General features: G+C 41.7%; 1 protein-coding gene across 4 annotated transcripts in view; it reads right to left on the bottom strand.

The window, feature by feature from the left end:
• Positions 1 to 26,929, bottom strand: part of tnk2b (tyrosine kinase, non-receptor, 2b) — a 63,154-nt gene that overhangs the window by 14,252 nt on the left and 21,973 nt on the right. For 2 of the 4 annotated variants that reach the window (XM_028594106.1, XM_028594108.1), the window contains exons 5-10: positions 16,774 to 16,858; positions 7,314 to 7,491; positions 6,227 to 6,297; positions 1,309 to 1,578; positions 957 to 1,109; positions 323 to 486 (exon numbers count right to left, since the gene is read on the bottom strand). In XM_028594106.1, coding sequence (XP_028449907.1) covers positions 323 to 486; positions 957 to 1,109; positions 1,309 to 1,578; positions 6,227 to 6,297; positions 7,314 to 7,491; positions 16,774 to 16,845 — 908 coding nt within the window. In that variant the 5' untranslated portion in view covers positions 16,846 to 16,858. Of the gene's footprint in view, positions 1 to 322; positions 487 to 956; positions 1,110 to 1,308; positions 1,579 to 6,226; positions 6,298 to 7,313; positions 7,492 to 11,405; positions 11,923 to 16,773; positions 16,859 to 26,929 lie in introns of those variants that run through there. The other 2 variants (XM_028594107.1, XM_028594109.1) reach the window with 1 other exon arrangement.

Raw genomic sequence — 26,929 nt, 5'->3', positions numbered from 1 at the left:
CCAGCCATTAAGATTTTTCTTAAGCACGTAGAGTCAACAGTTAGGTGAAAGTGACTAATTTGGAGAATTTAGACCACCCAGTACAGTCAGCCAACCAGTGACTCATTTTTACTTGTGGGCCAAGTCTCTCTGTAATGGCCTGTAAATTTATGGGTGGAGGAGAAGGAGAAGCAATATAAATAATTCAACATACCAGTAAAAAAAAAATCCCTAAAAGAAAAATAGGATTTATTGAGAATTTGAAGAATACACCCCCTTTTTGACATTTTTATAGCTGCTGAAACTTATTAAAACCACCTTTAAAAAGTTCTCTGCCTCCTACCTGGCTGCCAGGTCCCTGTGGATGAATCTCCTCTGCTCCAGATAGGCCATGCCACAGGCCACCTGTACGGCATACTGACACAGAGTGTGGATCAACACTGGGCCCTGTGGACGAACACATCGCAAACGCTCCAGCAGAGAACCCAGGGGAGCCAGCTCAGTCACCTTCAGAACACGGAGAGAGAAGGAGAAAGACAGTGGGTGAAAAGAGGAACATAGGAGCAAAAGAAAAAGAGGAACAGATGATGTTGATGAGAAAGAGATGAGAGAAATACGTATCACAACATGGTCCAAAAACTATTTGGCAATATGAATCAAAAAGGTTTTAACAGGATGAAAACAACACGAAATGTCAGCCCTTATTTAAGTCCTCTATCCACTTGGTCCTCTCCCTTCCTGTCTCCCTTTTTTTCCTCCATCAGTTTCTCCGGTCATGACAAAGGCCTTAAGATGCTTGACCTGATTTAAACAGACTGTGACGTCATGAGCAGGCTGAGAGAGTGCCTGAGAGGATTGTGATAAGTGTGTGTGTGGGTGTACAGTAAGTTAGAGTACAGGCTGACTGAATGTATGTTTGTGTTTATCTGTCTGTGGATGTTCCTCCCTGTGTGTGTGCGTTTCTGTGTGTCCACTACCATCTTCATTGGGTGTGTGAGCACCACACCGTAGAGGCGAATGAGGTTCTGGTGGTCCAGGGAGTGCATGGCGTTGACCTCACAGATGAAGTCCTCCAGAGCGTCGGGCTGGCTGAGCACATCTGTCTTCAGACACTTTACAGCTACGTTCAGCTGAAAACAAGGACAAAGATTTAGTTTAAAATGTATTCTTACCATTTAGCCTTTTCCCCACTTGCTTATTATGGCAGAAGTATTTCTGATCAAATGCAGTGCGACCATGCCCCAGCTCTTTGACAAATACCTTCAACATACAGGAGTTTTTTATACTTATTTAGCGAACTAAATAAATTGAAAGCGCGGGTCTCCTCACCACCTTCCCTGCGGGCGTCAGCCACTCTCCTCTTTTCACTACACCAAAGGAGCCGTCCCCCAGCTTCTCAAACAGCGTCAGATCCTTCTCTGGGATGAGGCAGGTCAGAGCCTGCTGCTGCCCGTCAAGAGGAGCACCACCATCGGGCTGTGTGGCCAGGACTCCCTCCCCCAGGCCCAGTGGAGGTGTGGGAGACAGCTTACGAAAGGAGGAGGCCGGCTGGCCCTGCTGGGGGAAGTCTCCTCCGTCTGGGCGCTTACCACTAAACACCTTCAGAAGAACAAAAAGAACAAATGAAGCTGGTTGCGACAAGACCCTGCTTCATTGTACACAAGTGTAATAATAAAAATAGAATTGAACTGCTTATAAAAAAGTTAGAACCCTATTATGTAGTGTCTACAACTACCCGAAGGGTTCAAAAGTCTCTCATGAAGGGCCACATTTGCTTTTTATCTTCCACCGTTATTAGTCATTGAGCTATCTGCCTTGTCACTTTGCATTCAGGAGACACTGGGGTGGAGAGTGTGGGTGGAGCTGGAGGGAAGACACCAGACACTCTTCAATTATGAACTCTATCTCCCACTCTTTTCCATCTCTGCCTCAAGGAAAACTCTTTTTCTCCCTAATCTGCTCTCCCCTTACTCTCCTCACCCACACATAGGATTGACCCACTAACCTCAACACACATACACACACTCAAAACTATAGTATAACTACAAAATGCATTTCCTGCAGAAAATGCTTGTGAATGTTGAAAAGCTAAATTGCTAAAGCTAAACTTGATCACTGGCATACGAAGAAGGTCAAGTAGTAACAATAGTTGGAAAAGTGGTTTTTTTTCATTAGTATCAATTTCATTGAAATGTTGAATAATACCAACAATGTATTGAACAAAAGAGGAAAATTTTAAGGTTAAAAAAAAAAATTATCATAAAAGTCATTAGTTTGTTGAAAAATTCATGAAAAAGTCATAGTATAGCATGTTGAAAAAAAGTAAAATTATTGTATGTAAACAAAAAAAGTGTATGAAAGTCATAGTATAGTATGTCTATGTACTATACATAAAATCTCTATACATATCTACCTTCATCATATCATCTTTCATTACACAAGTGGTATAGTATTTCGAAAAAACTTGAAAAAAGTCAAAGTATAGTATGTCGAAAAAAGTCATAGTATAGTATGTCGAATAAAATTCGAAAAAATGCATAGTATAGTATGTTGAAAAATGTCATTGCCAAACAACATCTTATGTCGAAAACAATTGGTTAAAAATAATAAAAGTATCTGTATAAACTGTCAAAAAGGTCCCAGTATAGTATGTTGAAAAGTCCTATTAATATTCATGGTCTCATGCAAGGACAATTTGACATGTGGTTGGATGAGCCTGGGATTGAACCACCAACCTAGTCTTTATGATCTATATTTATCTACCTCCAACCTGCAAGTGTAATACAATCTACCTTCATCGTATCATATCTTTCATTACACAAGTGGTATAGTATATCAAAAAAAGTGTAAAGCCATTAAAAAGTCATTGTATAGCATGTCCAAAAAGTCATACTATAGTATGTCACAGTATAGTGGGTCATAGTATTTTATGTCGGAAAAAAAATTCGTAAAAAGGAATAAAAGAAATCTGTATAAATTGTCACAAAGGTCATAGTATAGTATGTTCAAAAGTCATAGTATTATTCATTGTCTCGCTCATGGACAATTTGACCGATCCGAGCTACGAGTGTTGTATCATTTAAAATGTATCTTAGTATATATATTATTTAAATGATAATTATTACTTTTTCATTATTAAAAAAGTCATAAAATAACATGTCGAAAAAAGTGATAAAGAAATCATGGTTAAAAATAGTCATAGTATGTAGAAAAAAGTGAAAAACAGTCATAGTATAGCATGTCGAAAAATATTGTATAGTATGTCAAAGAAAGTCTGTCATTAATATTCCAAGTGTCTGACAACATTATGGAAAGGATTTTTAAGGTGGTCGAACTTTCTGTTAAAGAGTAAGATCCTTTTTTCAAACAAACATCCGCAAAATTTCTTATTTGCTAAACCCACCAGACTCCATGTAAATAAACAGTAACTTTAGCATTGTAAAATACTCTTCATTCAAAGTCGAAAAGAAACAAAACCAAACTCTGAAAAGCCGTTTTGGGTCGTCTTTCCACTTTTCCAACCATCACAACTCTAGTTTGGGTTGAAATAAAATGGCCCTATTAACTTACATTGTAGCTTGTTTCACCGCTGCCAACTGCAGCGATCTTGCTTAATACTGGACCAATGTCAAAGATTGTTGTTCCCATCAATCACTTAGACACAAAAACATAGGAAAATAGGGTCCAGGTTGAAAAAAACAGTAGTTACCCTTTAAGCTTGAATGGCATCTGTAGGTGAAAGTATGTGGGAGTAGTAGCATTTAGAAGTAAAAAAGAAGCCTAAAGACTTTCAATGTAAAAAGAAAAAAAGTGTGATATTTTAAAAAAGTGTAAATGGTTGAGAAAAGTTTAACACAAGCACAAATGATTGTAGCTGAAAGTATGTAGGTAGTAGTAGGTAGTAGCCGACTGAAAATCATACAAAAGAAACGGATAAAAATACTGTGAATTCTGCTGGATCATCATTCACACAACTACAAGCATTAGCTCTTACGTGCACATTAATGTTATATTATGTATGCACGACACATATGGTGGTTTTCAACAAAAACAAATAGACTTTCAGTAAGCAACTATGCATATGTACCGAAACACACACACACACACACACACACACACACACACACACACACACACACACACACACACACACACACACACACACACACACACACACACCCCATTATGAGAGAGACATTTCCTGCCTCTTGGCTTAGGCGCTGACGCCACACAAGGAAAGACTTAGCTGTTAGGAAGTACTCATTTAAAAGCACTTTTAGATTAAGTGACCTGAATGTATCTTTGTGTATATTTGTGTGTGTTTGTGCAAGCTTTTCATTCCCCTAAATTTGAACCTGTACAATGTGTGTGCTGTGCAGAGCCATTAAGGGAAAGCTTTGTTTAGAGGCCCTAAATAAGATGGTTTACCAAAATAGGAATGCGCAGAAACAAGTGCTCCTGTCAGATTCCGGAGGAAACGATATCAAGCTACATATAAAATAGCATATCAGGTAAAAGAATAATTTCTCTAACAGTAATATCCAACACCAATTATTAACAATATCACATACAATCAACATATATCATAGGTAGAGAAATAAATGAATGTCAACGTTTTTATTACAATAAAGTGAATGGGACCAATGTGAACTCATTATTGCCTGATAAACAAAGGTCAGTACTCAGAAACTGTATCATCAGTGAAAAAGAGGTGTCAATGAATCCCCGCTGCCAAACATATTTGACTGGCCAGATATAAACAGTAGCAAGCAGTGTGCGGTTTCACATTCACACAGGACCAGACATGACATAATGCTGCAGACCTTTTTAAAAACACCACATCTCTGTGGTCACTGTATGGTAAGTGGGTTTTAAATAGGAGGCTCAACATTCAAAAGATTCTGAGCATGTCAACACACACACACACACACACACACACACACACACACACACACACACACACACACACACACACACACACACACAGGGGGCTGAGGAAGCAGATTATTCTAGCTGAGGATGGTGCCAAAGGCGGAAACAGACCGTCCTCTGGGCACCACAACTTCCACTGAGAACAGCACACACACAGGCTCAGGCTCAGTAATCCTTAACACACATTCATACTTCCGAGCCTTCTGTGTGCGTTTGCAGGTGTATCATATATTGTATGAGCTTGTGTATAAGGTAGCTTTTTAATTTTTCTATTTTTTATCTTTAATCCTTTATTTAAACAAAGTCAATAAGTTATACGTGGTACTGTCTCTTTAAGGGAGAAATGTTATGCTTAATGAGACAACATTTCTGTGAATGCAGCACGCTCTGAATCTGTGTGTCACCAACTCTTGTGACTTGACTGTGTGTGTGTGTGTGTGTGTGTGTGTGTGTGTGTGTGCGTGCTCATCCTCAAGTAAAGGGTCAAGTTCTTGTTCTCTTGTGGGATGTCCCTACAGATGTGTATGCATTCCAGATGTGTTTCTTCTTTTAAAAATAAGTCATAGAACCAATCGAGAAATCGCTGAGACCTCCTCCATAATCCCAATAGATCTTCAGTATGCCCTGTTACAGACTAAGGGATCAGTAAAGCACACACACACACACACACACACACACACACACACACACACACACACACACACACACACACACACACACACACACACACACACACACACACACACACACACACACACACACACACACACACACACACACACACACACACACACACACACACACACACACACACACACACATTTTCAGGGCTTTGAATAATTGTGTCTATCATGACATAAGCCTGTTCTCAAAGACTTGAGAAATGACTTAGACTTGGACAGCTTTGCCATTCACACTCTACTACTGTCCCACTAATAGTAAAGTCCTTTGTTGCTAAAAATGATAAGAATTGTATGTCCTACTTTAACACGGCAGAAGTACTGAGTCCCCTTAACAGCAGACTGGCATCAAACGAACATACACCTCTAAAGGCTGCTTTTTAGAAGACAGTATATGTTATGAAATGTGCTATACAGATAAACTTGCCTTTGTTAATTAATTAACTTGTTCTCTTAACATAAAAAATTAAAGTTTAATGTATTGTTCACTATGACAGACAGACATACAGACAGACAGACAGATAGACAGACAGACAGACGCCACCATGGGACATAATGTCAAGCATACCATGTACGATAATAAATGAGCCTTGTGTGTGTGTGTGTGTGTGTGTGTGTGTGTGTGTGTGTGTTACCTTGCTCATCCAGGACTTGCGCTTGCACATTGCTTTCCTCCTTTTCACAGCCTCCCACAGTCGTCTCTGCCCTTTATCAAAAGAAAAAAGAGAAATGCAGTGATGGTCAGCGGTAAACACAAAAGGATGAAGATTGCAGCTGCTTCTTCTCCTATGGGTCTTCTTGCATCAGGAAGACATATATGTCCAGTTAATATTTGAGTTACAGAATATATACTATATTGAATTTCAAGTAGTCTCTCACAATTGGAAGAAAAGCAGAGCAGCACAAAGACAAGACAAAACATCCAGCTTTGATATGAAAGTAGTTAAAGAAAAACACAACGTGGATGGGAGAGGGGGGCGAAAGATGAAGGACACATATATAGGACACATTATATGTAAGAAGTGATTGGAGATAAAGCAAATACAAGAAAGACGAAAAGGTCGGGAGCTTAGAGAACAGTGAGCTGAGTGGAGTAAAAAGATGTGATGAATATATGAGCAGGAGAAGTCGGTGTAATTAGTCTTAAGCGGCTCGGTAGCCGAGACCCTGAGGGCCTCAGTAACTGGATTTAGAACATTACTGCTGCCATCACCTTTGTCACACACACCACACACAAAAGACCTGGCACTTGTGTCTCCCTTCCTATTGTGCCTAATTATTAGTTGGGACTTAAAAATATTATGGGTGTTAGTGATGGTGGATTTGCTCCAGCTATGCTGAGGGTGAGTCAAATGACACACTGCCAATACTGCAGACAAAGGTAATACGATTAGGATAATAGTAGTAATAATATAGGAAGCAGGGTGTAGAGAGAGAAAGAGACGGTGATGGTCTCTTAAGGCCTTGAATCATGGACAATATTACAACAAAATACAATACAAATGAATCAAACAGCTACCACTGCACCTGCTCACATGCACTGTGATCAGTCTTATGTGATGTCTTAACCCAGATTATCTTCAGGATCCCAGCAGAACTGAACTAGAATTTGGCCTTTGGGTAGACTAAACACATCCTGTGCAAACCAACTCTCTTTAGTACAACCCCCCCCACACACACACACACACACACACACACACACACACACACAGAGTTTCTCACCAGGTCGACCCATGCCAATCTTCTCCAGGTCTTCGTTCTTGACATAGTCGAAGTGTGACAGCCGTGTGACGTTAAGGTCATCCCGGATCCGCAGGAAGTACTGCTGCAACTGCACCTCCATCAACAGCTCCAGTAGCCAATCGGTGCCTTCCTCGCACTGCATGCTACCGCCCAGTTTCTGCAAAACACCCACAAAGAATGCAGGAAACTGAGTTCAATATTCATTCAACGGTTGTCTCATTGTTTGGTCTCATAGCTGGAGAACAAAATACTGCCAGATAGAAAGTCACAGAGCAACAATCAAACTATTCTTTTCTGTCGAAGAAATGAGAGGACACTAAACTTGGATGTATTGTGTTCTCTTCAGTAATGGTTTAGAGCATACTGAAATACCTGCTTAAACAGTCCACATACCTAATTAGTCATAATTACGCTTATACACACAAAATACACACACACTTGGGTGCACGCACACACGCACACATGCACACAGCAGACTGGGTTGACCAAATTTACACATCACGTAAACAAAGACATGGCGACCACAGGGCCAAATAGCATTAGCTGCTTGTCAGTGGACCAAACACTGACTAGACAAATTTTACTTTGAGTATCAAATAGGCATTTATTACTAGGGCTGGGTACCGAATTCAAAACCTTTTAGGCACCGACCGAATTCCCTCTTAATTATTGAGTATCAAAAAATGATCAATCAATTTCAATACCTGAGTAAATCTCATCAGCATCAGTGAGCCAATAAGCATTTAGCATGCTTCTACCAAGATCTAATAATGTTTGTGATTGAATGTCTAATGTTACATGTCGTAGAGACGCGTTGGAAAAACTTTACGTTACGCACAGAGACGCGGCTCACGTAGTAAGAGCTGAAAAATAAAAAGATTAGTGCCGTGATCGTGTAATTTATTTTTGTTTTATAAAATTGGTATCGAAAAAAGTATTGTTTCGGAACCAGTATCGAAGTCACGGTATTGGTACTGACAATTATTTAACGATACCCAGCCCTATTGATTACACAGATCCTCAAAATAGATTAATAACTACTCTGGAAGCACAATGTAGCATTTGGGGCAGTTCTGCTGTAGACAGTGTGCAAACATCACAGTCATACAACAGTAAGACATACATGAGATGATGGATGATGCATATCCGGTGTCCATAAGTGTCAGTGAAGACAAACGGGAGGCTCCTAAACAATTTGACCACAATATATATACATATATACACACACACACATACACACTGTACTACGTCCCTCCATAAGATGCCGAGTCAGACCATCAATCTTCAATGTCAAAACACTCCAGTTTAAAACATCATCCATCACCATCTACTTAATGTGACAAGCTGAATCTTGCACATCATGTAGCTGAAATTCATCTTAAATCCTGATGGGCTTCATAGAGCTATTAGTCAAGGTGATGAAGTTAAATAGAAAGAGTAAAGAACTTTAAAGATGAACCACTCAGATGCTTATCTACTTCTCCATTACACCTGCTCACACTGTCTGGTCCACAGTATTATTCCCTGTCTCAATGAGGGAAAACACAAAAAAGACAAACATTCCTAATCTGCAGAGATTGACAGGGAGACCTTTAGGGTGGATGCTCTGGGGCGTAGGGGTCACTCCACTGCGTAGTAATTCAACTGTGAATGAATGAGGAACTTCCTGTGCTGTCTGAGCCAAGGTTACAAGGTCTGGGGGAAAGTGTCAGAGGTTGCAGCTTCCTTTCGGTCTTCTTAAAGGGCTTGGTTAGAGGTCACTTATGTCACTTAGTGACATATTTCTATCTCACACAAATACACACCTAATGTTGGGCCATACTTTAAAAAGTCATGTGACCATCCCCCAAAACACTGAAAATATGCATCTACCCTGCCTTTTCAATGGAAAGTGAGTGGTCCTGTATTTTCCATGAATTGTTGATGCAAGGTCTGACTGAGGCTGATCTGCTGGGAGGGCTCAATCCCCAATGGTTATGCCAGATGTCCGTATCCTGATACAAATTCATTGCAATGCACATAAAAGTGTGTCAGCTGATATCTCTTTAGCGATGTCCAAACAGCAGGAGGCACTTTAACAGGCCAACAGAGAATAGTCTTTGATGTTCCCTTAAAGAGAAATCCTCTGTTTTGAGCGGAGCAGGTAAAACGAGTGTGTTATTAACTCAACCCAATATAATTTAATAACTTGTAAGAACTTTATAGAGATGCAAGCTGCACCAAATGCCTGTGGGATTAACTACAGCTGCAGTCATGTGAATCCGTCTCTATGTTTTTTATTTTGCTGCATCATGCCTGACCCCTACTCTGAGAAAGACGATACAGTGGACTCTTGGCTGGTTCACGACTGCGCTAAGCTGTGCCAAATACTCTCATTTTACGTGGCATGTTTATTTGAGCCGCAGTACATTCCCCTGACAACATTTAAACAAACCAACTATTTATTTTGCATCCACAAAATAAACATTTTTGTATACAGCACAACCTATTCCTTTATGGAGCATACACCATGAACTATTACACCCTTTATCATGCAGCCCCAAGTCTGGTCTTCCCTGGCAGTCAACATGTAAGTGTTATTTCACTGGACGGTGCCAAAGACGCAAGTCAGCTTCCTCTTGGGCCTCTTTCCATGACAGTGTCACATCTGAGGCATGAGGGGTCAAAATCAAGGTGCTTCTATCAGATTTCTCTGTCAACTTGCTAACCAATTTACACAACCCATGAAACAGGATATTACATTTTATTTTACACTTTTTGGAGACAGGTGCTGTACAGACATGAGTTGTCTTACATTCACTTAAAGAGGTGGTTAAGATGGGTTGTGTCTAGGGCTGGGCGATTATATCGCCAAAACTATATGAAAAATGTCTATTGTATATATTTTTCTACATGGTTTCTATCGCAATGTTGAAAAACCAGCGGCCGAACTGCGTTGCGGCAATATCTACGCCATTTGGACGATACATTACGTTCTGATCGTTGCACGTTGTAGCAAGGCTGGAACGAACCATAGAGGCGCCGTTTTGATAACATGGAGTATGGAGAACACAAAAATAGGTTTTATCATGTGGTTTTTCCATTGACTATTTATTGATTGAATTACCAGATTACTATGCTATATTGTGATATATATGGTTATCAACATATGAAATGACTTATTGGGATAGAAGATTTTGGCCATATCAACGAGCCCTAGTTGTGTCTAGTCTGACAAAAATCCTATATTGTCACCAACTGACACTGTCAAGTAACATTTTGGGAGTACGACAATTATGAGCTGTTCTTTCTTTCTTTGTTATGTCATACGTAAAGCATCTTAAGGTGCTTATCTTGACTTCTCTTATAATGGGATGAGGAGGAAGTTGCACATTGTGGGGGTGTGAGGTCAGCAGAAGGAATGCTATGTTCAAACTTCATTAAGTGTGACTTGTGACAGGACTCCAGGAGGAATCCAACCAGGGCCAGGAGTCCAGTATTAAGGCTCTAAATAGTGTCATTTCTCCATGAAATGTGACAAAACAAGGAGCCTAGGCCGATTGGTTTTCAGTTTCAAATGAAAAGTAAAAAGAAAGAGACAGAAACAACAAGTATGACAGAGAGAAAATTGAGAGAGAGATGTAGGAATTCAGATGCAGAGAAACAACATGATGTCCCTGGTGAGAAATGCCTCTGGCCTGAACTCAATCCTCATGGTAGTGAAGAAATGCATGCTCACACACACACACACACACACACACACACCTCCTGGCCAAAGCCATGTCCTGTACCAGATCTGTTCTGCTCTAACATCCGGCTGCAATAACAACAACTCCCAGAGGATGGCCTCAGTCCAGCTGGAGAGTAAACAAACAAACAAACAAACAAACACACAAACAAACAAACACACACACACACACACACACACAGAGGACTGAACTCCACCATATTTATGATACAGACTCTACATTCAAACATCTGGGTAGACCACATGATCCTGACTATAGTTTCTAATATCCATGTCATATTTCCAAGTAATAAAATCCCTCAGTGGACTAAAGAGAGCCACCATCAGACAGACACCAGACTTACTCGATATATATGAAAGTGTGCCAGGAAGGGGAATGACTTTTTCAGCTTGTCAAAGCGTCGCATCCTGAATTCCTTCGTCTGGATGGGTGTAGAGTAGGTGCAAAAAGTGTGCGTGCGTGTTTAAATGGCCAGAGGTGTCTGCTGGTCTCTTAAACCATTACCATGGTTTACATTACCGTTCCCAGTCTCTGAGGGAATTCGAAGAAGTGCACACGCTCCTCGGATCCAGACCCACAGCTCCAAACCCGGGACAGGGAAGTAAAACTTCCTGAGATCCTGTTTGCAAATCTATAACATTCCATGGCGGGGCAATCGTCCTGTAAGCCCCTTCTTTAGCTACAGCTCCCTCAAGAAGGCAAAGAGGCATCCATGCAGCACTTCAGCGTGCAAAAGAGAACTTAACCAGTCTTCAAATATGTGAAAAAAGGCTGTAGAGGGATTAAGAGCTGCTGTCTGTAGCAGAGAAAAGCCTCTCAGCTCTGCCCTGTGCCCAGTCCAGCCATGTGTCCTCCCCAGACAGCAGTGAGCCAGTGATCCAGACTTGCAGAACCACACAAATAAATCACTCCTCTCTCTCGCTCTCTCTCTCGCTCTCTCTCTCTCTCTCTCTCCCTCTCCCTCTCTCTCAGACTCCCTCTCTCTCTCCCTGTGTCTTTGCGCATACAGCTACTGTCTGTTTGCTTTTCCATCCCTCCATAGAGCATGGGGCTAAAAATAGGAGCGACTTCTCCCTGATTCAATCGCTTGCCAGTCGGGCAGGCAGCAGGGACGTGAGAGCCAAAGTGAGTGACTGTCTCTGGTTTCACATTTTAGGGTGTAACGAGATGCGTGTCTTGTTGGTTTCAGAGAACAGCGATGTGTGCTTTGTGCTGTACGTTAAGTGTTTATGTCTCTTTCCTCTGACTCTGATCTTCACTCTGTTGTCGTCTCTTCCCTTCTTCTTCCACTTTTTTCCCCACGTATCCCAATTCCTACCTTCTACTGCTGTACTTTTCCCTGATCTACACTCTCACCCTATCTTTCTGTCCTCCCCCCTCCTTTCCCTCCTGCAGTCAGTCAGACGGTCCGTGCAGTGCGTGGTGCAGAGGACAGAGGCTTCATGGTATTCAGCCCGGAGGAGCATTTGATCCAGGGCCAAAGGGTCACATTCAACTGCAGGATGGAGAGAGCTTGTTTCCTGTGATGCAACGCACGCACACACACACACACACACACACACACACACACACACACACACACACACACACACACACACACACACACACACACACACACACACACACACACACACACACACACACACACACACACACACACACACACACACACACACACACACACACACACACACACACACACACACACTTCTTCCCCTTCTCCACAGCTTTTCTCATGCCTGCTTATCATAAAATTCACCACAGTGGAGAAATTGCACTTTTGGGGTTTTGAGTTTAGTGAGTTTGAGTCACTAAAACCACTGGCTTTGAGTGAACTTGTGACACTCTTGTGGTATACACTCTGGGGATGAGGATAGTTAATATTCACATAAAATATGTATGGGAATATTTATGTAGATATTCTTCCTGTTTTATTCCTCTTAAACCTTTTGGGAATCTGTACAATATGTGTTGCTTTGTCATCAGACTTTATGTAAGAGTATCTGCTCAACAAGCACAAATCACACAACTACAGCTGAAACAATCAGTCGATTGATCATTTAGTCATTCAACAGAAAATTATTTTCCGACTATTTAAAATAATTTTTCAAGCAGGAAACCCCAAACATTAACTAGTTTCAGCTTCTTAGTTTCATTATTATATGTGCTGTTTGCCTTTGAATTATGTGATTGCGAATCAATTATTTTGGGAATTTGAACTGATTATCGGACAAAACACACTATTTGAAAGAATCAACTTGGCCTTTAGAAAAGTGTAACAGCATTTTCTGACATTTTTTACACGATTAATCAGTTAATAGACAAGATCGGTAGATTAATCAATACTGAAAACAGTTTTTCTAGTTGCAGCTTTAGACACAACTGCAATCTAGACCTTTAAAAACGTATGTCATTTTAAACCTAAAAAGCATGTTTAAAAGGCAGCAGCGGCTCCATCATGGCACAGGGACAGTACACTGAATTCATTTATTTACTGGATAAACTATCACACATCTACAACACTAAATCCTTTTACAGTCGTAAAAAACAGAGAAGTCTGCTGCCTGACTGGTGATTATAGCTCACAGAGGCCGCAGATGTCTGACTGTGGGTGACTAATACTTTAAGTTACAGGTCAAAATAAAAACCAATTATCTTAACAAGACCCGCCCAGTCCACCTCACTTCAGTCAGCTCCCCCACTCCTTCCACCTCACCCTTCTCTTCTCTATGCTTCACTCCTTCATTAATCCACTCTCTTTCACTCTGCTACCCTCTCTCAGCCTCCCCTCCCTCCCTAAGGTCTCGCCAACCCGTTGCATTTTCTTCTTTATTTGGTGCTGCCTTTTATTTCCTGCCTCTAATCCTCCAAAAATGTTATCTCTCTCTCCCTCTTCTGAATATAAACAAACCCTTACCAGCGGCTTTTCAGACCCAGAGTAGCAGCAAGCCCCCTCTCATTCGGTCTCTCGCCAGACATTATTAACCTTTTGCTTTACTTACATCACAGGTTTTTGTGCTCTCTGCTTTTTTCTTTGTTCTTGTTAGTCCACCTATCAGCATTTGTTATGGCCTCTTGCTTTTGCTATTTCTCTCTCTCTCTTTCATTCATCGCCACTCTCCTCTGCTTTTGATTAGGAAGTGTTGGGTTTACTAGAGGAAGGAAGGGAGGTGAGCAGACGGTGGAGTGGTGGAGACTGAGGGGAAGGAAAAAGAAAACAACAACAAAATAGGGATGTTGTCATAAAAAGGTCTGTCTTTAATTAAAGACTGGACAGCAGACAAATCTGAAGGGCATGTGGTGCTGCTGGGTTCTATAGTTTTGTTTATGAATATGCTGGTTTGTGTTTGTGTTTCTTCATACTTGTGATCTAAGATCTAAACATGACAGGGATATAGATTCATTTATCTTTTTTGCCCTAGCTCATAAATGTCTAAACTAATTTAAGGAATTAAGGAACTAAGGAACTGGAACATATTACCAAACAACAAAGGAATTTCCCCAGTGTGGGATTAATAAAGTATTTTATCTTATCTTATCTGACATGACTGCCATGTCCTGCTTGGTCATAATGTATACAAATTGGGCAGTTTTTTTACTGGTGATACTATGTGATTGCCTACCTGCCTCAACATAAAGCACCTACAGTTAGAAGCAGAGCGCTTTCGTCTTTGTTTGTATTCCTCATTACTCATTTTATTTCATTGTATTGTATAGATCACTACAATGGTCTTGCACACCAGAGAGTTGTATTGACAGGTGTGTCAGATCATTGTTGGTTCTTTCAATGTATTGTGTATAACAATCAAATCAAGCTTGCAAGTTTTCCACACCCAAAGAAAGGGGGGGTGCGGTTAAATCACAAACACTCTCATCACACATACTACTATAGAGCTCTAACACTCCCTCACATGCAGTATTTTGCAATGTTGGGAAGCCTCCTAAAGGTCAACGGCCTCTAGATTAGCTTTTATTTTTCATGTGCTTCACAAATGTTTTATGAGGAATAGCTGAGGGGGCAAGCTGGCGCCGTCACAGTCATTATTTTTAGTTTAGGTGTGGATCCCTCCTGGATTTGTTCAGCCATCATTTAAAAAAACTCCTGAAACACCACCTGTTTACCACAGCCTACAACCTCCTTTAGCTTAGCCACAGTAATTCTGTAAAGTGTCCTTGGGTTTTATGAAAGGCGCTATATAAAGAAAAGTTATTATTATTATTATTATCATCAGATGTCTCATTCTCACAGTCACTCAGACGCAGAGGTGATGTCATGAATCTGGCTCTAAATCATCAAGCACACAGGATGTGACAGGATGACAAAAACGCAAAGACCCTTCCCCGCCGTTCTCTTCCCCTTTGCAACCACACACACAGACACACACACACACACACACACTTTCTCTAAACTCACACCAGGGAGTTGTTTTGTGTGTGTGTGTGTGTGTGTGTGTGTGTGTGTGTGTGTGTGTGTGTGTGTGTGTGTGTCAGTGCTGTTGTTTACTGAACAGTGTATATAGCGCATCAGAAATTTATTTATTTATTTATTTGACAGGGACAATGCACAGCTCCTTAGCAGTACCAGAGTTAGCTATAAGCTAATTTCTATCTGTAGTCCCTGGGCAGGAATAGCATCTCTCTCAAAAGGGAAACCTAACACTGGAGTATAAAAGCTCTAACACAGCCGTAAAGGACAACAGTCAAATATCACAGTATTAAAACTCGCCTATAACAACAACAACAAAAACCACAACACAAAAACACCACTCTGACGAGAAGAACCACAACAACAATACAATTTTAACAAAATTAAAACACCACAACAACAGCGCCAACAATAAGATCCCAACATTAAGACACCACTACAACAGGACTTCAAAACATTAAGATTAGCTTTGTATCCTGGTTCCACTGATGCTGGGTAGATTTAAATCAGTGGAAGGAATGTGTCACAGGGCCGTCAGCCGCCTCCTCACAAAGCAGATTAGACCAATATGATTAATGGTCAGTAAGTCAACCTGCAGCTCTACTCTTATACCACTAGGTAGCACTACTCTATGATGGAGTATTCAGTGGGGTGGATGGGTGGATTTGCTTTCAATCTGTTGATTCTGGTAATATATTTAGACATTAATCACTAAGTTATTAGTAACGACTGCAAAGTTTCTCCTCCTCACACCATTTTATTTTACCTCTATAAAGTCATGAGGTGATGTTCACATGGTTATTTATAAGTGAAATAGTGACACATTGTATCATATATATATCATACTGATTTTATTTAGCATTAGTTACTATATACAGTTAATGTTATCTACTCATTTTAATATAATAATAATAATAATAATAATAATAATAATAATAATAATAATATTATGGTATATATAATAATATATAATCCACTGCCATCCCCCCCATTTTCTGTTCATTATCTGGCCATATGGGTAAAGTTCACAGTTATGTGTTGCACAATAAACACAATATCCTGGTTTCAGAAACCATATCCAGAAAATGATCAAAACCGGGATAATACTCAAAAACGGGATACTAAAGTGCATGGAAATGTACATGTTGATGCCTAGGAAGAACTGAATGACTTTGCCCTGTTAATTGTTAAATATGGTAAATAAGTGGTTTATTTTTCATAGACATTGATATTTGAGTAAATAAAACTCTTCAATTGTGCCTGACTTGTTTGGTCTCTCACTTACAATGAAGCAGCTACTGTGGGCCTCTCCAGATGCTCCTATCTGGCCTCCATCTCCCTCTCTCTTTCTTTCCATCTCTTTCTTGTGCCTACACACAAACACACAAAGTAGTATGACTCAATGGCCGTTCAACTGGAATATGAAGGGATGCCAAGCCCAAGTTAAACATCTGACCGTGTAGATTGTATTATCATGAATTGACATCAAATTAGTGGCTTGCTGGCTAATGAGATTATGAAGAACAAAGCGCTGTGTGAGGTCTGCATTATGTCAGAGTACTGCAACATATACACACACACACACACACACACACACACACACACACACACACACACACACACACACACACACACACACACACACACACACACACACACACACACACACACACACACACACACACACACACACACACACACAGCTTGATTCTGTAATATGATGCTCAGTGTACACAGACACAGGCATGCAGAGGCTTGCACTCACGGCTGGATTCACATTGACGTACAGTGTTGGGAATTAAGATAGCTTAGTGGATACGGGTGGACATGCTGCCAGTGCATTTCTAAAGTAAGTTGCAACCTTTTGGTGGCAAAACTTCTGCAATCTGCGGTTGGTGGTGGGTGCCAAAAACCGGCAGAGCAGAGTGAGGAGTAGTAGAATAAACATCATTAATTCCTCTTACAACTGTGCAAGCAAAATATCCACAGGCACGCATACACACGCACACGCACACGCCGCACACACACACACACACACACACACACACACACACACACACACACACAAACACACACACGATGCGTCTGACGGAGGCCTGCATGCACAGACAAACAGAGATGCGTCATTCCTGATCTCACAGATAGTAACCCTCTGTCAAAGTCTGGCTTTTTACATTCTCCGTAAATCCCTTCACTGTCCACATCACCTCATCATTCACAGAGTCAGGAGAGGAGAGGCGTCATGCGGTGGGTGGAACAGACTGTGGGAATGAAAACTGTTTTGGATACAAACAGACTGCTCCTAGTCGAACACAGAAAAAAGGGGACACATATGGTGTCCCCTTTTGGTAGCTTGGCCAAATAAGCATAATGCCAGATGACCAAAACAACCCCCACTAATACATCCTAATGTCGCCTCCACCCTGAAAATACACCCATCCGAGCAATCTCTTCTTTGATCCCCTAAAGCTGGTAAAGAGGGGAAAGGAGGGTGTTAGTGAAAAATGTCGGTCAATGATGATTGACCTCCTACCGACAGTCAACAGTGTGTGAACCCAATATTTAATAAAATATGTGCTACGCTGAGAGAATATTTATTATTTCCATTTACAAAATACAGCAGATGCTCAATAATGTAGTGCTGGTTGAAGCTCAATAATTCCCTCATTCTCCAAAAAGTCTATCAGAACTAGATCTGCATTAAGCATAAAAGGATTGCTCTGATAGAACAATGAGTACATGTATTTGAAGGGAGCCACGGGACTCTAACCTCTCTCCTTTTCCTGCTCTCTCTCTTAGTGCCTCGGTTCATCTGTTCTTACATATCTTTGTCTCTGAGTTCCTGATGGAGACGGCTGCATGCAGTGTGTTAGGGTTGTGTGCATTAGAACTAGAAAACCGCTGTATTTAGCACAAAGCTGCAGCTTTAAAAGAAGAGAGTGATCTGATTCAGCCCACAGAAACCAGGACAGCTGCTGTGTCCATCGGCTTAACTCTGCCGAACTAGCACACAGACCCTAAACGCCGCACTCAGTCGACAATCGTGATATTTATACTGTTGCACAGATCTACACATTCATCCACCCGTCCATTTGTAATACCCGCTTATCCTGTGCAGGGTCGTGGAGGGCTGGACTCAATCCCAAGACAGACTGAGAGCAGGGCAGCAGAGTGGTTTGAAATCTTTTGATACTTGCACGATATACATCAGCAATAAGCTAATAACAGCCTGGCCACTATACCACTGTAGTGATGTGTAATTTTCAACTCCCGCCAGAAACCTTTTTGTACGTCATCCCCTCTCTCTCTTTGCCACATTTCCCATCTGCCTCCCAACAGCATGCTACCAATAACGATTTTAAAAAGGCAAGAACACTGACAGCATAGTGGCAAAGGCATTGCTGACCCTATCCAAAGCAAAAGAACAGTGAGGCCTGTCTGTACGGTGTGTCACAGGGTTTGTGAAAGGACGTGGGGGTTTGCAGAAGCGGTGGGAGGCTATAAAATGTCATAGTTTGCCTGTCACCAAGCTCATTCTGCAGCACCTCATCAATGACCTCATGGTTCTCACACACACACACACACACACACACACACACAGGCCTTGTGTGTGGGTGAGAAGTGCTGTGTGTGGTGAGCGTGAGTATGTGGTGGTTGAGGAGAGTGATGGTGACATGCGAGTGTGAAAGAGCTGGTTCTGTGTGACAGATGCATGAGCGCTTATAGGGTTCTATGATACAGATTAATATTTAGACATTACTGTAGGTCTTTTTCACAGCACTTTCTTTTAATGGTAGGAAAAGCACAGGTGTGTAGTATTACCATTCATATTACCACAAGTGTCTGAGTAAGTAAGTCATGACAGTGTGACAGGGGGCCAGCATTTACAATACCAGGACCTTGAACCTGAAAAAGCTACATTGAATTTTACTTCATTCATTTTACTGCTGTGACATGTCAAAACGAGTTTTTGGCACAATACATTACTGAAAATAATACTGCATCTCCCTGCCTGCCTCTTGGTCAGGTGCTAACCCCATGATCCATGAAAATCCCAGATGTCACACGAAAACAGCTGCCTGTGAATGTTGACCAAAATTCTTGTTTGGTTAATGACACAAACACAAATGTTACACATCCAAAATCACATCTGCACACACGAAAAAGGTGCAACGCTGTTTCTAACGTTACTGCCACAAAAAAATACATATTAGTGTCATGACAACTATAATCTACTGATTACCCAATTGCTTGTATTGCACTCCAAAATGTATTTTCTGTTCAGTGAGATACGCCCTCCGTCAGGAAAAAAACCCCACAACAAAGCCTTACATCATCTCACACCCTTTCATTTTCTATAATACCTGCTGAATTGTTTATCTGTCATCCATGTTTGTCTAAAGCTGTGTGGCAGGGTATAATCAAGGAAGTGTCGAGGTCTACCTCTTCGTCATCACTGGGCAGGCGTTGGTAGTCAGACTCGGACGTCTCCTGCAGCCTCTGGTATTCTGCCGTCTCCCCCATGGTGGGGCTCCAACACCGGCCAGTACCTGCCTGGGGCTACGTGTCCTTAAAGTCCTCAAATAGCCACAGCTCCAGTCAGTGAGCAACTCATGCACTTTGAGGTCTGTCCTGTCATTAGAAGACAAGTACCGTATTCTGCATGTCATTCACAGTACAGCACTGCATTACCTCAGGTAGCTGAGCACAATATCTCTAATCAATCGACTAACTGCGCTGCCGCTGTATACCTCCAATACGCCCACCTCCATTGTCTTCCTCATTTAGGTTGAGTCAGCTTTCCTTGAAAATGGCCGGACAATGAGTTCCTCATGTTCACACAGTGTTAACAGGGCTGTGTTCACTGACTGACTAGTCTGTAAAAACACAGGTGCTTATCTTTATGGAAATAGCTCTGGCAAGCTGCAGACAGTAAGTCTTGATGCTGAATGAAATAGTCCCTATTTTTGCATTGTTGTGTGGGCAGGCAGGGACTCTTCCTCTTCCCCGATTCAATAAAAGACCGTACAGTTTGTCCTTTTCACATGCCAGGGGCTTAAATCTTCAGAGAGCATCCGAGGTGTTAAACAGATTATTCCAAATGAATTTACTGGTCATCAAGTGTCCTCCTGGACAAGGAAATCCCATGTGTAGAAGCTGCTGCAGCCAGGATGGAGCATTGGGATGATGCAGCCAAGGTGTGGCACTGGAGGTGACAAATCCAGCAGACTCTATTTCTGTCGACCCATCTCGCGCCACAGTAATAACCTCTATTCTCAATCTGTCTCTCGCTCTACCTCGCTCATCTTTGCTCTCTCTCTAACTGCTCTTGTTTGCCCTGCATTCTCTCTCTCTCTCTCTCTCTCTCTCTCTCTCTCTCTCTCTCTCTCTCTCTCTCTCTCTCTCTCTCTCTCTCTCTCTCTCTCTCTCTCTCTCTCTCTCTCTCTCTCTCTCTCCATTTTTCACCTGTCTTATTTCATCCTTCCTTTGTGCGCTTATATTCCCCCACCCATAGATATTGAGCAGCTGTCCAATCGGACTGGCAGCTCAGCTCTGACGATCACTGCTAAAGTCCGGGAGGATTTGAAACTATGCTTTGTCCTAAATAGACTTCCTGATTGCTCGGCCGATGCCTAATCCCCGGCTGTTGTTGTTATTGTTTTTCCCCTCCTCTCCTCCTTTCAGTCCCTCACCATCTAACCCACTTTCCACACCCCTCCACTTGATACATATTTTTTTTTTTCCATTTCAGCCCCAGCTCAATGATTTTGTGAGTGGTCGCCTCTTCTATTACCGTGGCAACATCAACCCATCCCACCTCCTCCCCGCTCTCCTGTGTCCTGTAGTATCGCTGATCCAGTCAGTGGTAGTCCTGATAGAAGCAGCCAATGAAGGCGAGGCAGGCCGACAGAGGGAGGGAGGGAGGGGGGGAGAAGAGATGATGGCAAGAGGAGGGGGAGCCCTCTTGAAAAGAGTTAATCCTCCCTCTGAGAGGGAGAAAAACATGGCCATGCTGCTTTATGTGTGTTCGTGTTGATCTGTGTGCGTCAAAAGCACCTCTCCAATATGGGTATCCAGGCCATCTGGATTCTTGCTGAGTGGACATCTGGATGGAGGGGAAAATAGAATAAAAGAACAATGTGTGTGTGTGTGTGTGTGTGTGTGTGTGTGTGTGTGTGTGTGTGTGTGTGTGTGTGTGTGTGTGTGTGTGTGTGTGTGACTGTCCCCTTGGTCCTTCCCAAGTTGTAGTGTGACACAAGCACTGATGCCACTGAGCGAATCTTTAACACATTTAAATGACTCATATATATTCTCCCTCAGTCCATGTCACTCTTTATTTTTCTCTCTCTCTCTCTCTCTCTCTGCCTGGTCAATGTCCTCAGGCAGGTTATTCGCAGTCCACTGAGCACTCATTCCTCTGCCTCTCCTCTGCTCCGTTGTTGGATCTGCTCCTCTAGAGGCTGGCTGTCACACATGTGAGCACGCAATATCGCACGTTAAATACACAAAGGCGCATGCACACACACACATCAGCCAACAAATATTTCTATAAAACTGAAACACAGAAACACTGTGCGTGCATGCTTGCATGCAGACACAAAGCAGAGCAACACAGAGGCCTGCATTTCTGTATTTACTACTGGAGATAATGCTGATTATCTCTGCATATTTTGAGGGCATTGCCAGCTATTGCAATCACATTCCCTTTGCCATGAACGAGTTATTATAGATTGACCCTTCCTTTCTCTTCCTATTGTTATTGATTTGTGTTCTGGTCTCTGGGGTGAGCCGTTGTGTTGTTCCCCTCCCTCTTTTACAACTGAATCCCAAATTATCCTTATTGGTCAAACGGCTGACATGCCTCAACCTGTCTAATATAAGACAATACAACATTGCCCTGTTATAGATACTACATGTTTGTAAAGCTGTTCAATTTAGATTACATTACAGAGAGGTGGTTTGTACACTTAATACAATACGTGCAAAAGGGGATACAATATGCAACATCACAAACTATATGACCTCAATACTGAACATAGTAACACACAGTATACACAATCCAACACTACGTTGTTAAATATGAAATGCACAAGACTGAGGAGCAAAGTTACACAGTTACACAGAGACAGATAGAGAAAAGGAGAAAGTAGGGGAGAGACAGAAAGACAGAGAAGGGACATCCTGGCCAATTAAGGCCATGCTAAATGGAGCAGGGCTGAGCTGTGGTGTCATGTGGGGTTACTGCTACTGCTGCTCAGTGGAAATATCTTCCACAATTATTTGCCCAGAAATTCTGATTTATTTATCAATGTATTAATCTCATCTTTAATCTTCCTAACTGAACCTGCCTTCAACTCAAAGTGTAAAATATTCAAGCGAATATGGGGCAAAACACAAAACAAAAGATCGACTTTCAAACTCGAGATGTCAACTTTCAAACTCGAGATCTTGACTTTCAAACTCGTTCACTACATAAAAAAATAAAAATAAAAATCACATTATGTCATGAATCATTTTCTAATGGACAGAAACATGTGTATGTTATTACCATCTGGTAATAACATACATAACATAATGTACATCGTTTTTATTAGTGAGCAAACTACGTACATGCTGGCTATAAATAGGAATGTGCAATTATATTTTAAAGGGGTGATAGAATGTAGTGCCGATTTTACCTTGTCATAGTTGAAAAACGACAGTTTGGAGGGTAAATAGGACATACATAGAACCTCAAAATGCCATTGACACCCCTTTCCTCTGCAAATCTCACTATTTGAAACTGCTGCTGAAAACTGGCGAATCTCAACAAAGCTAAAAGTTGACGTCAACTCCTCAACTCCTAGTCCTTGTCACGCCCCAACATTTGCATAGGCTACACCACTGACCTGAGGTCAGCTTAGTCTTCTGAATCTAGCTAGGTCACACAGATCTCCAGAGATCCGCTATTTAATTACTAAATTCACTTCTGAGACTTTTTTATGCGAGAAATCAACTATGTAGAGGTCAAATATGGGCAATTTTACGAAAATGTATGGCTAATTGCAAATTTTGTCCGACTGTTTGTCTGAGTTCAGCAGGAGCTCAGCAGGCTAATGTGACAGTGGCCGGTGCCGCGTCGTCGCCCGGCGTGTCCTCCTTCATAGACCCCGGCTCGCTTTGAGCTAGATGGAGCTCCATCACGACCGGAAGCCCACGGCGCTCCATACCCGTGCAAAGTCACTGTTTGTGGGTTACTGGACTACCAAATGCCGAGGCCCTGATGGAGCTCCAGGGCCTGCAGTAGCAGCGATCTTTACCTATAGGATTGAAGGGACACCAGCAGCTAACGAAACCCCTCAAATTCACAAAAAAGCATTAAATTGAAATCAGACACAAGCATGAGCTTTGTAAGACCTTAGGGTAGCTGTTATATAAGTGGCGTATATAGTTGATTTCTCGCATAAACAAGTCTCAGAAGTGAATTTAGTAACGAAACATTGCAGTGTCTGAAATATGAGACCTGCTGTCTCATCTCCAATGTATTTGTATGTGGTTCGCTCAAACCAATCAGCGTGCAGCTCATCTAAATATTCATGAGCATACCATATTTGGAAGAAAAGCTCTTGTTACAAATAGGGCCATATTCACAGGGTAAAATAGCATTCAGGCAATTTTTAGCCCAATCAATGATACATACCCTATTAGGGGACCTTAAGGAACAGTGTGAAATACACTATATAATCATTCTATCACCCTCTAATCTATTTTCTTATTGCTTATTATTATACATTTTTTAATAGACAGATTTTAAAAATGCAAGCAAACGTTTTCTTTAGGGCTGCAACTAACGATTATTTTAATAATCGATTAATCTGTCGATTAATCGATGAATCGGATAAAAAAAAGCATTAATTTACATAAACTCAATACATACATACTTATTGTTTTAGTTAATAGTTGTGTAAAGGTAAGACACACAGACAGACAGAAAGACACACAGACAGACAGACGGACACGCACACACACTTATTCATTAAATTATTACCATCATTGTAGTAAGTGCAAGTTAAGTTCGTTTATACACCACACACTATTATATTTGTCAACAATAACTGATATGGGACAAACCACATAATATACATAACAGATTGAAAAATTAATGGGCCAAAAAAGGCGAGTAAATAAAACCGTGTCTTTAGTCTTGCAAAGTATACCACCCCTGCTTTATTACTGTTATTACCGAGCTAACGCTAGCTTGTCATGCTAGTCAGCTGGATAACGAGTAAACAGCACCAGAAGAGCTACTGGAGGGACGGTACGTTCCTCACTTCATAACGGAACAGAAGTAGGATAGTGTAGTGACTTTACCCTGCTGTTGAACTTCCTCCTCATCACCGACTCCAACATGTTTATGTTTTAGGTGCTGACTCATCACCGTGGTGCGCCCGTGCCATGCCGTGTCGCTTTTGCTTATCTTGCAATTAACACGTTTTTGATTTATTTAGTGTGAAATGCTCCCACACCTTGGATGACTTATATTAGGTCGTACTGATTTCTCTGCCTCCGCCGAGTGTTTCAGAACAACGTTACGGGTCTCTCCGGTCTCTCTCCGTATTTCCTCTACCCCCGCTCTGCTCTTTTTTCCTTTTCTTTCGCTCTGCGCTGCTCGTCTCTGCGCTCAACTCAATGTTTTTTTTATCTCCGCGACTAGGTTGCCTAATAGTTGCGTGACACAACGAATCGATAATTAAATTCGTTGCCAACTTTTTTAGTAATCGAATTTTATCGATTTTATCGATTCGTTGTTGCAGCCCTAGTTTTCTTATTTCACATTCATGTGTTATTTTTTGTCATTTTCATACGTCTTTAAGCATGGCATTCATTTTTCCCAGTAGATCGATTACTCAGAGAGCACCACAGAGCCTTCTCCTCGGACCTCTCTGCTTGCACTAAACGCCACATTTCACAAACTCGCCTTCAGAAACCTGGAAATCCCCTTTAATGACCAAATGCTCGAGCTTCAACCTTTGAACCCAGAAGTTTCTTTTACCAGCCATCTTGTATCAGGGGGAAGGTAAAGCTGAGCCTGTTAAAACATGTGAACGCCTTCTCTGTCCCTGTGATGGAGAGCGTGGAGAAGCAGAGCAGGCATGCTGTGGGTGTAACGTCGCAAACTCCCATTAAGAGACCGTTTGGAGTCCTAAAAGACTAAAAGGACTGCAACTCCTGGGTCCCTCCTGCCTCATTACGACTGTTGGTGGGTAGACCGCAGGCTTTGGGGGCAGCAGTAAGCTTTTGAACAGGAGCTGGAAGAAATCCCTGATGTCTACTGCTGATGTGGGGCTCGTCAGGTGGAAATATAATCAAGCTAGGAACTGGACAGTACAGCAGAAGAGGTTATGGTGTGTGTGTGTGTGTGCGTGCGTGCGTGCGTGCGTGCGTGCGTGCGTGCGTGCGTCTTCCGCTTTCTATGTGTTGGCATTCTAATGGTTAACTGCTCCTCAGATCTCTGCAGGGTAAATCTAGACAGCTAGCTAGACTATCTGTCCAATCTCAGTTTTCTGTTGCACGACTAAAGCAACTTTTGAATGTACACATTCCACCAAAACAAGTTCCTTCCTGAAGCTATTTTAATTATGTCCGGGGCTTAGCGCCGACCAAGACGATTGTGATTGCTTTAAAGATATGCCAATAAACCAGAGCACGTTTTCCTCCTATCCAGGAATGCTGTGTGAACTAGCCAGACCCTCCTCCGCAGCGCTGTGGACAAAGGTCTGGCAATGCGAGACTACCAAAAGCCCTAACTGATGCCTTTAAATTTCTTATTTTTTTCTGTCTAACAATAAAAAAAATAAAAATAAAAAAGGTCTATTTTTTTCCTAATTCCACAGATTTCATATGATTAAATATCTGACAAAATAATCAATACATTTATAGTGGAAGTATACATTAGTTGTAATCCTAATACTAACATCATGACACAGTCGGTTTCTTGAGCTGTAGCTGAAAATGTGCAACAGACCTGTTTCTGGTGGACTCCAAATTAATCCTTTGCCAACCGATTTGGGCCCTGACATTTACAAACACCCATGTGCATGAAATATTTATTCTTATAGGTCATGGCAGCAACACCCACCCACAACTTCTGCTCAGAGATCAAATCTTGTTGACTTAGGCGATGACTTCACCTCACTCAGGGTGAAAAGACACCACATATGCTATTACGATATGAAAAAGACACTAAGATTGACCAATGACTGCTACTGTGCTGAGGTCAGTGCTTGTGGGAAAATGTTGACACAGTAAAAGTTGTGGTTGTGGTTGTGGTCAGGGTGTGGACTGTGAAGAAACGGTACAGTAGCTCCTTCAGCGTTTCTGTTCAGCCTATTTTTTCACCTTTATCTTCAACACAACACCAGTGGGCTAAAACCTGACTGCCGATCCACGTGCTGTCCTTT

This window comes from Perca flavescens, chromosome 12, assembly GCF_004354835.1.
Source record: "Perca flavescens isolate YP-PL-M2 chromosome 12, PFLA_1.0, whole genome shotgun sequence".
NCBI classification, from domain to species: Eukaryota; Metazoa; Chordata; class Actinopteri; order Perciformes; family Percidae; genus Perca; species Perca flavescens.
Note: the sequence above shows the minus strand (reverse complement) of the source record. Positions and strands in the feature narration are given on the sequence as shown.